This window comes from Chrysochloris asiatica, unplaced genomic scaffold (genome assembly GCF_000296735.1).
Source record: "Chrysochloris asiatica unplaced genomic scaffold, ChrAsi1.0 scaffold00018, whole genome shotgun sequence".
In the NCBI taxonomy this organism is placed as follows: domain Eukaryota; kingdom Metazoa; phylum Chordata; class Mammalia; order Afrosoricida; family Chrysochloridae; genus Chrysochloris; species Chrysochloris asiatica.
In genome coordinates this window covers 20,828,353-20,842,784 of record NW_006408536.1, presented here as the reverse complement: position 1 = coordinate 20,842,784, position 14,432 = coordinate 20,828,353, and the positions used below count along the sequence as shown (strand labels likewise).

General features: G+C 42.0%; 1 protein-coding gene across 1 annotated transcript in view; it reads right to left on the bottom strand.

Moving 5' to 3' along the window:
- The window catches only part of ACE2 (angiotensin I converting enzyme 2), a 41,753-nt gene extending 29,136 nt beyond the window's left edge, over nt 1-12,617 (bottom strand). Inside the window, exons 1-3 of the mRNA XM_006835610.1 lie at nt 12,435-12,617; nt 2,024-2,182; nt 239-332 (exon numbers count right to left, since the gene is read on the bottom strand). Coding sequence (XP_006835673.1) covers nt 239-332; nt 2,024-2,182; nt 12,435-12,617 — 436 coding nt within the window. The remainder of the gene's footprint in view (nt 1-238; nt 333-2,023; nt 2,183-12,434) is intronic.
- Nucleotides 12,618-14,432: the final 1,815 nt, after the last annotated feature.

The following is a 14,432-nucleotide window of genomic DNA, read 5'->3' as shown; positions in this document are numbered from 1 at the left end:
TTGCGAATTGCTATGAGACTGAACAGGCTTCAGTAGAGCATCCAGACTGAAACAGACTAGGAAGAAAGACCTGGCAATCTGCTTCCCCAAATCAGCCAGTGACAACCCTATGGATCACATCAGTCTGACCCAAAACTGCTCATGGGGATAATGCAGGGCTGGGGGATGTTTTGTTTCATAGTGCATGGGAACCAACTCCATGGCAACTAATAACAGTAACTCAGAATGAACAGCCTACCTGGTTCAAGTAATAGACACTCCTGTGGATTGCTTGGATTACAAGCTTTTCCGGTACTGTAGATGGTGCTCATTGTGTTTAGGATTGTGTCCAACTGTAAATTAAAGATAATAAGCAATGTGAAAATAGAAAATACGCATAAGCGAATGATAATATCAGATGTCCTTTTTGGCCGAATGATTATCATTTCTTTTTTATGCCTTCACATCTTCCATTGTTCTGTTACCCCACTGCCAACTAGCTCGAGAAGGCAGAACCACGTTGGAGGTTACGTCATTTTAATTAAGTCGTAGGAGAATCAGTTGGTTACTTAAAGGGACCCACATGGAACTGCTGTCTTTGGAAGAGATGAGCCACCCATCCCTGAGCTGTGGCTGTTCCTCACTGGATAAAGAAGCTACAGGGGAGAGCCAAGAATGAAAGAGGGCAAGGAATAGACAACATACAAGGTTTCTCAAGGTTGGCACAACCCACATTTTGGACCGGATAATCTTTGCAGTCCTGGTGTGGCCCTGTGGGTTAATGTGCTGGACTGCAATGCTGGTTTCAATCACAAGGTCAGTGGTTCAAGCTCACCAGTCACGCCTCAGAAACCCTCTAGTGCGTCGCTCTGGTTCGGAACCAACTCAACAGCACTCAACAACAGTCTTTGCATTGGGAGGCTTTCTGTGCACTGTTGGATGTTTAGCAGCAGCCTGGCCCATTAGATGCCAATTGCACTACCTAGTTGTGAGAGCCAGAATTTGTCAAACATCTCCAGAACCACTGACATAGATTAAGTAGATTCTTTAGACAGCATGGTCTTCTGGAAGATGGACATCATAGGATGCCCACACATACCAGATGACCTGGGACAACCCCATTTTAACTCAGGATCCTACTGTAATTATGACCAGCTCCTCCTTGTACTCTCACAAGGGTTCAGCTTGACAAATAGTATATGCTGTCATGAAGATGAAAGGAGCTCTGGTAGCATAGTCGTTACGAATCGGGCTACTAACCTCAGGGTCAGCAGTTCGAAACTACCAGCTGCTCCGCGGGAGAAAGATGAGGCTTTTTGCTCCCGTAAAGGTTTACAGCCTCGGAAACCCTGTACAGGGTCGCTATGAGTCAGAACAGACTCCACGGCACATAACAACAACAACAATATGAATATGAAACACCTAGAACAGGCGAATGCTTAGAGATCAGAGTTAATACTGGTAACTGGTGGTGGGAGTGAGAGGGAAAGGGGGATCATTTCTTAGGAAACATTGAGCTTCTGTTTATGGTGACTGATAATTTGGCAACAGATACTGGTGGTGGTTGCGCAACATGATTGGTGTAATTTGTGTCCTGAGCTGAACCCATGAAAAGTGTTGAATCAGCAAATATTGTATTAGCTCTGTTTTTATGAATTATAGCTATATAATTACAAAAAAAGGGGGGCGGGGAAGGATGTCCCAGGTTGGAAGATCCATTATATGGTCCCCCTGGTGGCATATGTGGATTACGCATTGGGCTGCTAACTGAAAAGTCAGCAGTTCGATTCCATCAGTTGCTCCGTGAGAGAAAGATGAGATTTTCTGCTCCTGTAAAGATTGACAGCTTCAGAAACCCTGTACAGAGTTGCTAGGAGTTGGAACCGAATTGACGGCACCACCACCTAGACACGGGGTTCTTGTTGAAAGTCAGCATTACTATCTTTACAGATAAAGGAAGTAGCCAGGAGTAATAGGAACATTTAATGCTTCCCAAGCACTTAAACTTGGATGCAGCTCAGTGGTAAACTAGTAAGAAACGTACCCGTTTGCTCTTGTCTGCCGGCAGCGCTGATGACCCACTTTGCTGAAGGATCTGCAACTGAACCTTGATTGTGGAATTTGAAATGTCTTGTAGTGAAAATTTTTTGGCAAGTGTAGATTGTTCTTCATAGAAGGCAGACCATCTGGCCCCAGCTTCACTCTATATGAACAATAAAATAAAATTAAAGTCATAGCAGTGCTGTTTGAATATATAGAACCTAAGATAGAGTCCAAAAAACATCTGGTGGAACATCTAATATTTCCTGAGTGATTTAGTCCTCTTCTTGGCTGAAGGTCAAGGCTTAAGCTAAGGGTGATGAGGCCACTTTTGGTCACTCTCTCTTTCTGGCCCATTTCCTAGCTCTTCTCCCAGAGTCCTGTGGGGCCCTAGAATAACGTGGTCTTAGTGCTGTGACATGGGGAGCTTGGCCAAGAATTCAAGGATGGATGCTGTGATGGAGAATAGAATAAAACTCAGAGGAAACCTAATGGTAATGATGATGGGAAACATGAGAAATAAGACCCTTCACAGGAAGCTCCTAGGTGCCATGATTTGGTCCAGAGATGCTGATCTCAAATTATGATCCCAAATGAAGGTTGCCCAGAATTTTGACATTTGGCTCTTGTGGTGATTTTTCTACCAGCAAAGGAAACTCAGTTGGGATGTAACGTGGTAGAAATATTGTTTGGGAAGAACAGCAATGGACCAGAGAAGAGATGAAGAGGATAGTGCCGGAGCAAATGGGAAAGGATTGCTCTCCTGTCTGAGCCCTCACAACATTGCACGAACTCTACTTCCAATTGCTGTTGAGTCAATTCCTCAAATGGTTAAGTATTTGACTACTAGCTGAAAGGTTGGTGGTTTGAACCCACTCAGAGGTGTCTTGGAAGACAGGCCTGGTCATCCAATTCCAAAAGGTCACAGCCTTGAAAACTCTAGGGAGCATAGTTCTAATCTGACACACATGGGCTGGCCATGAGTTTCAGTAACTACTACTCAATTAGTCTGCATAACAATCTTGTGAAGTAGTTATTGCCTCCAATTCACAAATGAGGACACGAAGGCCACAGAGCAGGTAAGTAATGATCCCTAGGCCATATAGTAAGTACCTGGAACAAGGAACTCAACTCAGCTGTGTTTACCTCCCAAGTTACTGCTCTAACTACTGCCCCGTAGAATGTCCTGAAACCATCTGGTTTTCCTTCTAAGGTGCAAAAGTTGGGATTCCCCAGCACATAGTTGTCTGTACAACTCACAACACCCACCCCCGTTCCTATCCTTCTTCACTCAATCTAGCATGCTTTACTGTCTAGCAGTATTTCTGATAGAATTTAGAAAGCAAATTACACAAATAATTTTATTCTCAATCTACTCTGGAAACAACTCAGAATTCCCTTAAATTCTCAGTCTTAGAACTTTTTTTATTACACTGGATGAGGGGATGTTGAACAAGGACGTTGGAGGTAGGATTTTATTTATCATTACCATCCTAAAATTGGCCTACATTAGATCACAAAGAAAAGTCCGCTATGTTGCCTTTCATTTTGGCCCCCGAGGACATACTATTTCCTCCCAAGCTTCCTTTTTAAATAGTATTTATAACTTATTTCACACCTTTACCCTAAGGCTCCTAAGATCAAATGAAACAGATGGCTTACCAGTTGTGTGGAGAATTAAAGTCAGTTTATACATACCAATTAGATTATTCAGATCTTGGTCGATAGCGATGCATAATTTTGGACCTGAATTATGGATGAAATGAATACAGCAGTTGATACAGCTCCAAGGCTCTAAGAAGCCATTCTAGGGAAGACAGGTAGAACTCCACAGTGGCTCTGTGCAAAGGTGGAGGGCAGCAACAAAGCTACAGACGTTTCTACAGCAATAGATGTGGGTTTGGGAACTAGCCACACATTGTTCAGGACAACAGTGAGGAATCCAAAGGTTCCCAGATCCCCTAGCTGTTGTTGTTGTTGGGTACCTGTTGCTGGGTGACCCCGTGGAACTGTCCCATAAGGTACTCTTGATTGTAATCTTTACAAAAGCAAATCGTCAGGTCTTTCTCCTGCAGAGTCACTGAGTGGATTTGAACCATCAATCTTTTGGTTACCAGATGAATGCTTAACCATTGTACCACTACTGGATACCATATTCCCATCCTGTGAGAGATCCTTTGTAATTCCAAGAACAGAAAATGTAAAATCTTAGGGTTCATTTTTTAAACATTCCAAAAGATATCCTGTTCTTTAAAGCCCTAACTTAATGCATAAATTGTAATCCCTATGCCGTACACATGGTTAATGTACTTGGCTCCTAACCAAAAGCCTAGTGGTGTAAGTCCACCCAGAGACACCAAGGAAGAAAGGCCTGGCGACTCTCTGAAAATTCATCCACTGAAAACCCTATGGAACACAGTTCTACTTTGACACACATGGGATCACCAAGTCGGAGTCTGCTCCACCACACTGTACTGGTGGATGCCCAGCATTCTTCCTATGTGTTTTGATCAATTAGTAATTGCACCAAATCTAGATGCAAGTGAACATATCATTTTTGGTGCTCAAGTTCAATTTCACTGAGGTTAGTCGCTCAAGTTTTCATGACAAGAAAAACTAGTATGAACAAGGCTTCCAATGTACATGATTTATGTTGAGTCAGACCTAATTCTCAACAGACAACTTATTTATTCACAGTTGTCATCTACTGAGAGAGCTTGGCTTTGCCATCATCTTCCTTACATTACAAGAAAAAGGAAATCAGGGAAGTACCTGGTCTGAGGCATCACAGGCAGCTCAGGTAAATCAGAAGAGTACCAGATTTCCTAACTTCCTCTGTACTTGAGGACTCCCTGACTGGTGCAAAAGGTTAGGGGTTTGAGTCCACTCAGAGGTGCTTCTTAAGAGCACAGTTCTACTCTGACACACATGGGGTCACCTTGAGTTCATTACTACTTAATGACAACTGGTTTATTATTTTAAAGTCTTTGCCGACAACTTGATATAAGAATTTCCCTTCCAGGTCAGGCCCATAGACTGACAAGCCCAATATTTTGACTTTGAAAGTTACACCACGGGGCAATTTGGGAATGAGATTGTCCTCAATAATGTCATCCTGATTGAGTACGAACATGCACAAGTCATGTTATTCGGTTTTGTTGAGTTGGTTCCAACCCATAGTGACCCTATTTACAGCAAAACAAAACACTGCCCAGTCCTGTGTTATTCTCACAATCCTTGGTGTGTTTGGGCTCATTGTTGCAGCCAATGTTTGTCAGTCCATCTTGCTGAGGGCCTTCCTCTTTTTCGATGACCCTTTACTTTATGAAGCATACTGTCTGCATACAGGCACTGGTACCTCTTGATGACATGTCCAAAGTACTTGACAGGAAGTCACACCATCCCTCCTTCTAGGGAACATTTTGACTATACTTCTTCCAAGACAGATTTGCTTATTCTTCTGGCAGTCCATGGTATATTCAATATTCTTCACCAACACCATCGTTCAAATGCATCAATTCCTCTCCAGTCGTCCTTATGTATTGTCCAGTTTTCACACTTATATGAGGCAATTAAAAATCCAACCACATATTGTATTGGGAAAAAGACCTCTTTAAAGTGTTAAAAAGCTTGGCTCAGGTGCACCGTAGTCCTCAAAGTATCATCTTTGCTTTTTAACACTTTAAAGAGGTCTTTTGCCCAATGCTATATGTGGTTGGATTTCTTGACTGCTCTGACATGGGTGTTGAGTGTAGATCCAAGTAAAATAAAATCCTTGAAAACTTCAACAATTTCTCCATTTATTATGATGTTGTTTATTGGTCCCGTTGTGAGGATTTTGTTGTTGTTGTTGTTGTTCTTTTAATGTTAAGGTGTAATCCATACTGATGGCTGCGGTCTGTGATCTTCATCAGTAAGTGCTTCAAGTCCTCTTCACTTTAAGCAAGCAAGGTTGTGTTATGTGCATTTGCAGGTTGTTAGGAGTCTTCCTCCAGTATTGGTGTGGTGTTCTTTTTCATATAGTTCAGCTTCTCACCTTACAGATTGAGTACGTATGGTAAAAGGGAAGGGAGAGTAATTCACTGGCTAGATGGTAGGTAGACACGTGTTAACTTGGGTGACCCCAAAAAAAGTATGGTGAAAGAGTACAACCCTGATGTACCCCTTTCCTGATTTTAACCATGCAATGTCCCCTTGTCCTGTTTAAATGACTGCCTCTTTGCCTATGTGCAAGTTCAACATGAGCACAATTAAGTGTTCTGGAATTCCCATTCTTTGGGATACTATCCATAGTTTGTTATGATCCACCCAGTTGAATGCTTCGGAATAGTCAATAAAACACAGGTAAACATCTTTCTGATACTCTCTGCTTTCAGCTAAGATCCATCTGATGTCAGCAGTGATATCTCTTGTTCCACATTCTCTTCTGAATCTGGCTCGACTTTCTGACAGCTCCCCTTACTGCTCACAACCAGTTTTGAATTATCTGCAGCAAAGTTATTAATGATGTTGCTCAATAATTTCCCAATTCCTTGGATCATCTTTCTTTGGAATGGGCACAAATATAGTTTTCTTCTAGTCAGTTGGCCAGGTAGTTGTCTTCCAAATGTCTTGTGTCAGTTAGTTGAATCAGCTCAGTTGATAGTCTGTCGATTCCTGGGCCCTTATATTTCACCAATCTCTTCAGTGAAACTTGGACTTCTTCCTTCAGTATCGTTGTTCATACGCTACCTCTTGAAATGATTAAATTTAGACCAATTCCTTTTCAGTACGGCGATTCTGTGTATTTTCCCCATATTCTTTGATGATTCCTGCAGTGTTCAATATTTTGCTCATAAATTCACTGTTGTTGATTTGATTCGGACTCAGAGTAGAACTATCCCATAGGGTTTCCAAGGCTGTCAATTTTTACAGTAGAAGACTGTCACATTTTCTTCCTTCAGAGGGCTGGTGAGTTAGAACTGCTACCTTTCTGTTAGCAGCCAAGCACTTAACCACTGCATCACCAGGACTTCTTTCAATATTGCAACTTGAAGCTTGAATTTTTTTTTTTTTTCTTCAGTTCTTTCTGTTTGAGAGACATCAAGTGTGTTCTTCCCTTAGGGTTTCTAACTCCAGATCTTTGCACATTTCATTATAATATGTTATTTGGTCTTCTCAAGCCCCCATTGAAATCTTCTGTTCAGTTTTTGACTCCATTATTTCTTCCATTTGCTTTAGCTACTTTATGTTTAAGAGCAAGTTTCAGAGTGTCTTCTGACATTCATTCTGGTCTTTTTTGTTTTCCTTCCCATCTTTTTAATGAACTTTGATCTCTTTATATGTGGTATCATTGCTGTCATCCCACAACTCTTCTGGTCTGTTATCAGTGTTCAGTATGTCAAATCTATTCTTGAGATCATCTCTAAATGCAAATGTGACATACTTAAAGTTGCACTTTGGCTTTCATGGGCTTGATTTTAATTTTCTTCAGCTTCAATTTGACCTTGAATATGAGCAATTGATGATTTGTTCCACAGACAGCCCCTGGCCTTGTTCTAACTGATGATATTGAGCTTCTACATCATCTCTTTCCACAGAGGAGTCAATTTGATTCCTGTGCATTCCATCCTGCAAGGTACACATGAATAATAGTAGGTTTTACGTTGTTGATAGAAAGAATTTTCTGTGAATAAGTCATTGGTCTTGCAAATTCTATCATGGGATCTCCAATATCATTTCTTTCACCAAGGTCATATTTTCCAACTTGTACAAGGTAGTCAGTTCAAGCTCACCAGCTACTCCTCAGAAATCCTATAAACTGACTCGACAGCACTTAATAACAACAACAATCCTTCTTCTTTGCTTCCAACTTCTTTTTTTTTTTTTTTGCTTTCTACTTTTGCATTCTAACTACCAGAAATTATCAGTGCACCTTGATTGCATGTTTGGTCAATTTCAGACTGCAAAGTTGGTAAAGATGTTCAATTTCTTCATCTTTGGCATTAGGGATTAGTGCATAAATTTGAATAGTGGTCATATTACCTGGTCATATTTCCTAGATAGATCTATAGCTATTATCCTATCACTCACAGCATTGTACTTCAGGATAGATCTTGAAATGTTCTTTTAGGTAATGAATACTATGCCATTCTTCTTCAGTTCATCATTCTGGCATAGTCGACCATATGCTTGTCTATTCAAAATGGCTAATACCAGTCCTTTTCAACAAGGATATTGATATTTAAGGGTTCAAGTTCATTTTTGACAACTTCCAGTTTTCCTAAATAAATAGTTCATATATTTCATGTTATGATTACTAATGGATGTTTGCAGCTGACTGCATGATTAATCATTTAGTCATGTTGTGGTGGCTGGCATATTGTTGTAATACTACTGGAAGCTATGCCACGGGCATTTCAAATAGCAGCAGGGTCACCCATAGTTGACAGGTTTAATATCTTTGTAAAACACCTGTGTAGTCAGCTTTCCACACCTGCGGGCTGTGCATCCTCAGGATCTGAATTCCACTAAACACAAATTCAGCCAACCACAATTGAAAATATTTGGGGAAGGAATGACTCCTAAAAAGCAATCTCTCAAAGTGCTATTTACATAACATTCATGTTTTATTACTTTTTAAAAGTAATCTAGAGATGATTTTAAGTATATGGGAGGATGTGTATAAGTTATAAGCAAACACTATGCCATTTTATATAGTGGTAATCGCAGGGGTCCCAGAACCAATCCCACAAGGATACTGAAGGTGGGTATAGACTATATTAATATGATTCTGATCACATTGTAATCATTCGGGGCTATGGTGGTTCAATGAAAGAAGTCTCTCCTTCCACGTGGGAGATCCTGTGCAATGTACCTAATGCACAGCCACCACCTGTCTGTCAGTGGAAACTTGCATGTTTCTATGAGGCTGAACAGGTTTTGGCAGAGCTTCAAGATGAACATGGATTAAGAAGAAAGGCAGTATAACTGATCGGAACACCTACAATGGGGCTACAACGTGCCCAGTGAAGGAGGCTTCCTGCGAGGCCTCTGGATTACATAAGACCATAGGTGGAATCCTGAACCCCATCCAGAATCTTCTGAGGTGGGAACTTTCCACTTGAAAGGACAAACAGACCAGCCTGGAGCGGCTAGAACAACAGAAGATACTTCATGAAAGAAAGACCAGCAGGAAAAGCCCGAAAACAATAACAGCAGTCTGATTGATTACTACAAGAACAAGTATGCTGTTCACCTGGGAGCCATCAAGGCAAGTGGTCGGGTCCCCTCACAGCAAACCCCCTTCCAAAGGGAATACACGAGCAGACATGTGCTCTGACTGGTGACCACATTGGTCACCGATAATGGGAAGTGAGGGAAAAACAACAATGAAGCTGCGAGCTAAGCCCTACAACGTTCAATAGACTCCTGTGAACCTGGGTGGAGACCTGTTTGTCAAGCAGTGTGGCAAGACCTGGGGACTCTTGGGCCCAGAGTCAGTGTCATAGCCACAGAGGACTAGAGTGGAGAGTGAAGCATCCAGTTGATAAGAAGAGATGGCATATGCACAAGAACACCCGCACTTGCAAATAATACCCACTTATCCTAGCTTCAATGACTGGATGATCAGAGCTCAACTAGAAGAAGAAAGAAGAGGAAAAAAGAGTAATCTGATACAATTTGATGAACTTGACCTACACCTATGGATGCAGTAGCTCAAAAGAGGTAACAAATCTTTACAGCAAGGATCATTCCCACCCCCTCCATACACAGAGCAGACAGGGATGGGCAACTTGGACATTGCCTACCCAAAGTGGGGAGGGGGGTCTACAAAGGCAAGAAGTGACTGGCTTACAAGCTTTCAAGAGGGCACAGAGGAAGGTAGAATCTCCACTGAATTGTACCCAATCTATCTGGGCTGGGCTGATGAAAGGAGATTGGGATAGCACTCAGGTGGTGCATTAGTGAATAATTGCTATCAGGACTGACTGTGAGGGTTGTAAATGTAAAGGTAGACGTTTTGTAGCAAAAAGAGGGGGGTTATTGACTTTGCAGTCCAGGAGCAGAGACCCCTGGGACCATCAAGGGAGAAGAGTGGAGGGCGGGACCCTACCCAGAGAAACAGTGATGCCAGAGATGGAGGCAGAGATGGAGAGGCTCAGGACTCTAGACCCAGAGAGGGAGAGGAGCTGTGTGCTAATGACCTAGGGACATACTTGTGGGGTATACCCTTTAGTTGGTTGATGATGCATGGAGGGGATTGCAACCATGGCAATGAAATGATATGTGATAGGATGAATGTAAAGCTAATGTTCCTCCATGTAAACTATCACATAATTCACAATAAAACATTTTAAAAAAGAAGAAGAAGAAGAAAGGCAAGCAATCTATTTCCAAAAATCAGCCAGTGAAAACCCTATGGATCCACAACAGTCCTATCCCATTGTACATGGTATCACCAGGAATTAGGGGCAACTCGATGGCAGCTACCAGCAACAATTATGATCACTACCTTCTTGATTTTACCAATGTGAAAACTGAGATTCCAGAATATTAAGAAACATGTCCAAGATCTTGCAACTTCTAAGAGTCAGAGTTGGGATTTGAACACAGGGTGTCTGGCTCCAGAGTCCACACCTGGACGAAGCACCAGATATTTACACTTGGCAGCACTAGCGTGTGCTTGTTGCCCTTACAGGATACCATATCTCAGCTGCCTGTTCATTTTGAGACCCCTTGTATCACCTCCCAGAATGCCCAGTGCATCAAGATGGGGTGGTCTCAACAGACATGATCAGAGAACAAAAGGAAGAGTCACCTGCACCTCCCCAATTGTCTCCCTCCCCAGGTAAACTCACACAGGTGCACCAAAGAGTACTAATTCACCCTTCACCACTGCTTGAGGAAAGCGAGACCAGCTTATCTGCTTCTTGCACTGAAATATTTTTACTTTCCCTTTCAAGGGCCCATGCTTTCCTGCAGTTTAGCCGTACTGTGTGATTTCTGCCCTTTTATTCCTGGCCTTTGCTCTAATCAACCAGTACAATTCAAAGGTGGCAGTACTTAATGAGCCAAAGATGGTTTCTGCACACATCATTACGTCTCATTCCATAACATGCATTCTCAGTGTCTAGGAGCTCCATAGAACTGCTCCTTGCCTCCTGTTGGTCTGTGGTCACTTAAGCACTATTCTCTCAGCTTTGGGGATCAATTCAGTCTTTGCAGCTACCCTAACAGGCAGATATGAGTATTGTTTTCTTTTTCACAGATGGAAAAAATAAGGTGCAAAGAGATTCATTAACTATCTCAAGTTCATACCGCTACGTGGTGGAGTCAGGATTTGAACCTAGACAATTTAGCTCCAACACTCTTAGGCATGACACTAGTACATCTATCTTCACTACCACCCAGGACAATTCAGTTAACAAAACAGTCTATCAGCTAATGACAGCTACTACCATTTCCAACAAAGAACAAATTTAAAGTAAGGAAGGGCAACGGTGAAGAGGTGACCAGAGGAAAGACCAAACTACGAGACACGAAAAAACATCACCCACAGCAGCTCTAGGCTGTCAAAATCTGGGTTTCTCTAAGCTTTAGAAAAACAGAAACACCCCCTTGGCAGATTTCAAATGAGATATTAGGTCTCTGATCTGATCTGTCTAGTGAATTGTAGTCATTTTGTTTAAGCATGCACTCATGATTTGGTGAAAGAAAGAGAGAGAGAGAGAGAGAGAGAGAGAGAGAGAGAGAGAAAGAAAGAAAGAAATCCTGAACAATACTTTTGAACGCAAGTATTGCTGCCCAAATGCCACAAAAATGTAGCCCCATTCTCTGTCACTTAACATGTAAGGGAACTGCTGTGGGGTATGTTTGTCAAAATTAGTTTAATTACAGCTTGGAATACTCTGGACGGATTCTGTAACCTTTGGAAGTCCCACAGAGCTCCGTGACAATGAGGGGCAGTAGTCACGAGTCCAGCTTCCCAACCTGCAGTTAGCTTAATTACTAGCTAACCTTTCTGTTAAGCCTCCAGCTTCATTGCTCAGTTAATGTATCATTTGAATATCATTTTAGATATTCCTGTTGGTATTGGAAGCTTGGGGAATATTATTAACTCAATAACTAATAGCATTCCCAGGAAATGTTTTGAAACCCTGACTATGATGAGAATTATAGTAGTAACTCTATAAAGCATGGTCACTGGTTTCCAAGAATCTGGACTGAGACCAGTGATTTATTTTGTTAAAATATTCCAAATAACCCCCCAAGTCATCTAAGTTTAGTCACCTGGCACTCAAGAATCAAAGATACAGAAGCAAACATCCAATCCATAGCTAAGAGCATTTGTTTGATTGCTCTTTTCAGTTTTATGAGCAATAACCCACTCTTTAAGAAACAACCAATATCTCTATGGCATCGTAAGAACTCACCATCTTTTGGGCATTCTCGTCGGTAATATTGGTGTTATAATCCCAAGAAGCAAGTGAACTTTGATGATATAGGTTTTCAGCTTCTTGGTTGAAGTTGTTCATAAAGGCCTCCGCCAGATCATTGGTGGACTGAGCAGTAGTAACAGCAACAAAGCTGAGAAGGAGCCAGAAAGAGCCTGACATCTTTCCTCAAGCTCCACGCTCCCATACACTGACCAAGTCTCCCTGGAGTCTTGTTCAAAACTCCTCATGAGTTTTTCTCTCTCATCAGCCTTTGAACTTGGGTTGGGCACTGAGCAGGGAAGACAAAAAAAAAGAAAAAAAAAAAAAGGGAGGGGAAAAATAAAGCACAGTCCACAATCTGCTGAACTTATATAGAGTTCATCCTAGAGAGAACAGATATATAAACAGATTTTAGAACGATTTTTTTTCAAGTAAACTAAATAAACAAATGTTATTCATTAATCCTAGCGAACCATAGCTCTCCTAGCACTTTATGGCCAAATCAAAATTTTTACATATGGTTAATATGTTACTAAAAAAGCTGTTAAAGATACTCTGAACGTGCTATAATTTTAGTGACAAAAGAGTCCTATAATTAGGGATCGTGGGGAAAATCTTGTTGCTTATATGTTTTCAGACAATTCCATCTTTAGTCAATTATCCCATTTCTCCCTTTCTATTTCCTTCCTAAGTAAATGGCTCAGGCTTTGTTTTCACGGAATTTATCAGATTTTATTTGAGAAAGCCTCATCTTTCTTCCTCGGAGTGACTGGTGGGCTCCAACCACTGACCTTGTGGCTTGGATTTCAGTGCTTATCCTACAGAGCCACCGTGCACCCAATGAAATGGCTGTTGTTGTTGTCGTTAAGTGCCATTAAGTCAGTTCCGATTCATAGAGACCCTGTATAGAATTTCCGAGGAGCAGCTGGTAGGCTTTCATTTCCATGGCCACTTTCCAGGCTAACACTTCTGGTCCGGCTTCGGGAAAGTTTCAGAAGGTGCGTCTTCTCATGCTCACATATTGAACACTGGATCTAAGACTGACTGAGCCACCTTCCCTTTTACTCATCTGTTCAAAACTCAGTCGAGGTCACAAAGAAGGAAGGATAATGCCACCATTTGGAATCAAATCCAAAGAGTGTCTAGATGATGTTCTCACCATCAGTAGCCATGTGATCATGGCATCGTGGGATCTGGAGAGGTTTCCGTAGTTATTCTGTTGACTTTCAGGAGCTGACTTGATGTCTTCCTTCCTGGAGTGGAGGCCTGAATGTCACAGATAGAAGAGAGGAGCCACTCGACCTGGTAGGGCTCATGGGCCGGTTTGACTGTGACTAGGAAACCTTTCACACAAGAAAACATTTCTTCACCCAGAAAAACAAGTCTTCCAAGGTCTGGTGAAATGATAGCGATTACTTGCCATTGAGTTAATTCTGACTCATGGTGAGCCCCATGCTTGCAGAGGAGAGCTGTGTTCCCTAGGGTTTTCAAAGTTGTGACCTTTCAGAAACAGAACTCCAGGTCTTTCTTCTGAGGAACTTCTGGGTGGGGTTGAACTGCCAAAGAGTCAAGAGCTTAACCCTTGCACCACCCAGGGGTTCCGTGAAATGGCAATTGTTGTCGTTAAGTGACATCATAATGAGTCTGATAAGGTTGCCGAGGCCATAACTATTTGCAGGAGCAGAAAGTCTCATCTTTCTCCCTCGGAGTCACTGGTGGGCCCCAACCACTGACCTGTGGCTTGGAGTTCAGTGCTTATCCTACAAAGCCACGGCGAACCCAATGTAATGGCAGTTGTTGCTGTTAAGTGCCACCAAGTCAGTTCTGACTCATAATGACCCTTTATAGTGTTTCCAAGTTGCAGCTGGTGAGTTTGATGCACCAACCTTGTGGTTCAAACCGACCCTGCAGCTCAACACATTAGCCCACAGTGCCAGTATCCAAGTATTAATAATCAAAGCTTCCACTTATTGTTGTTAAGTGTCGTCGAGTTGG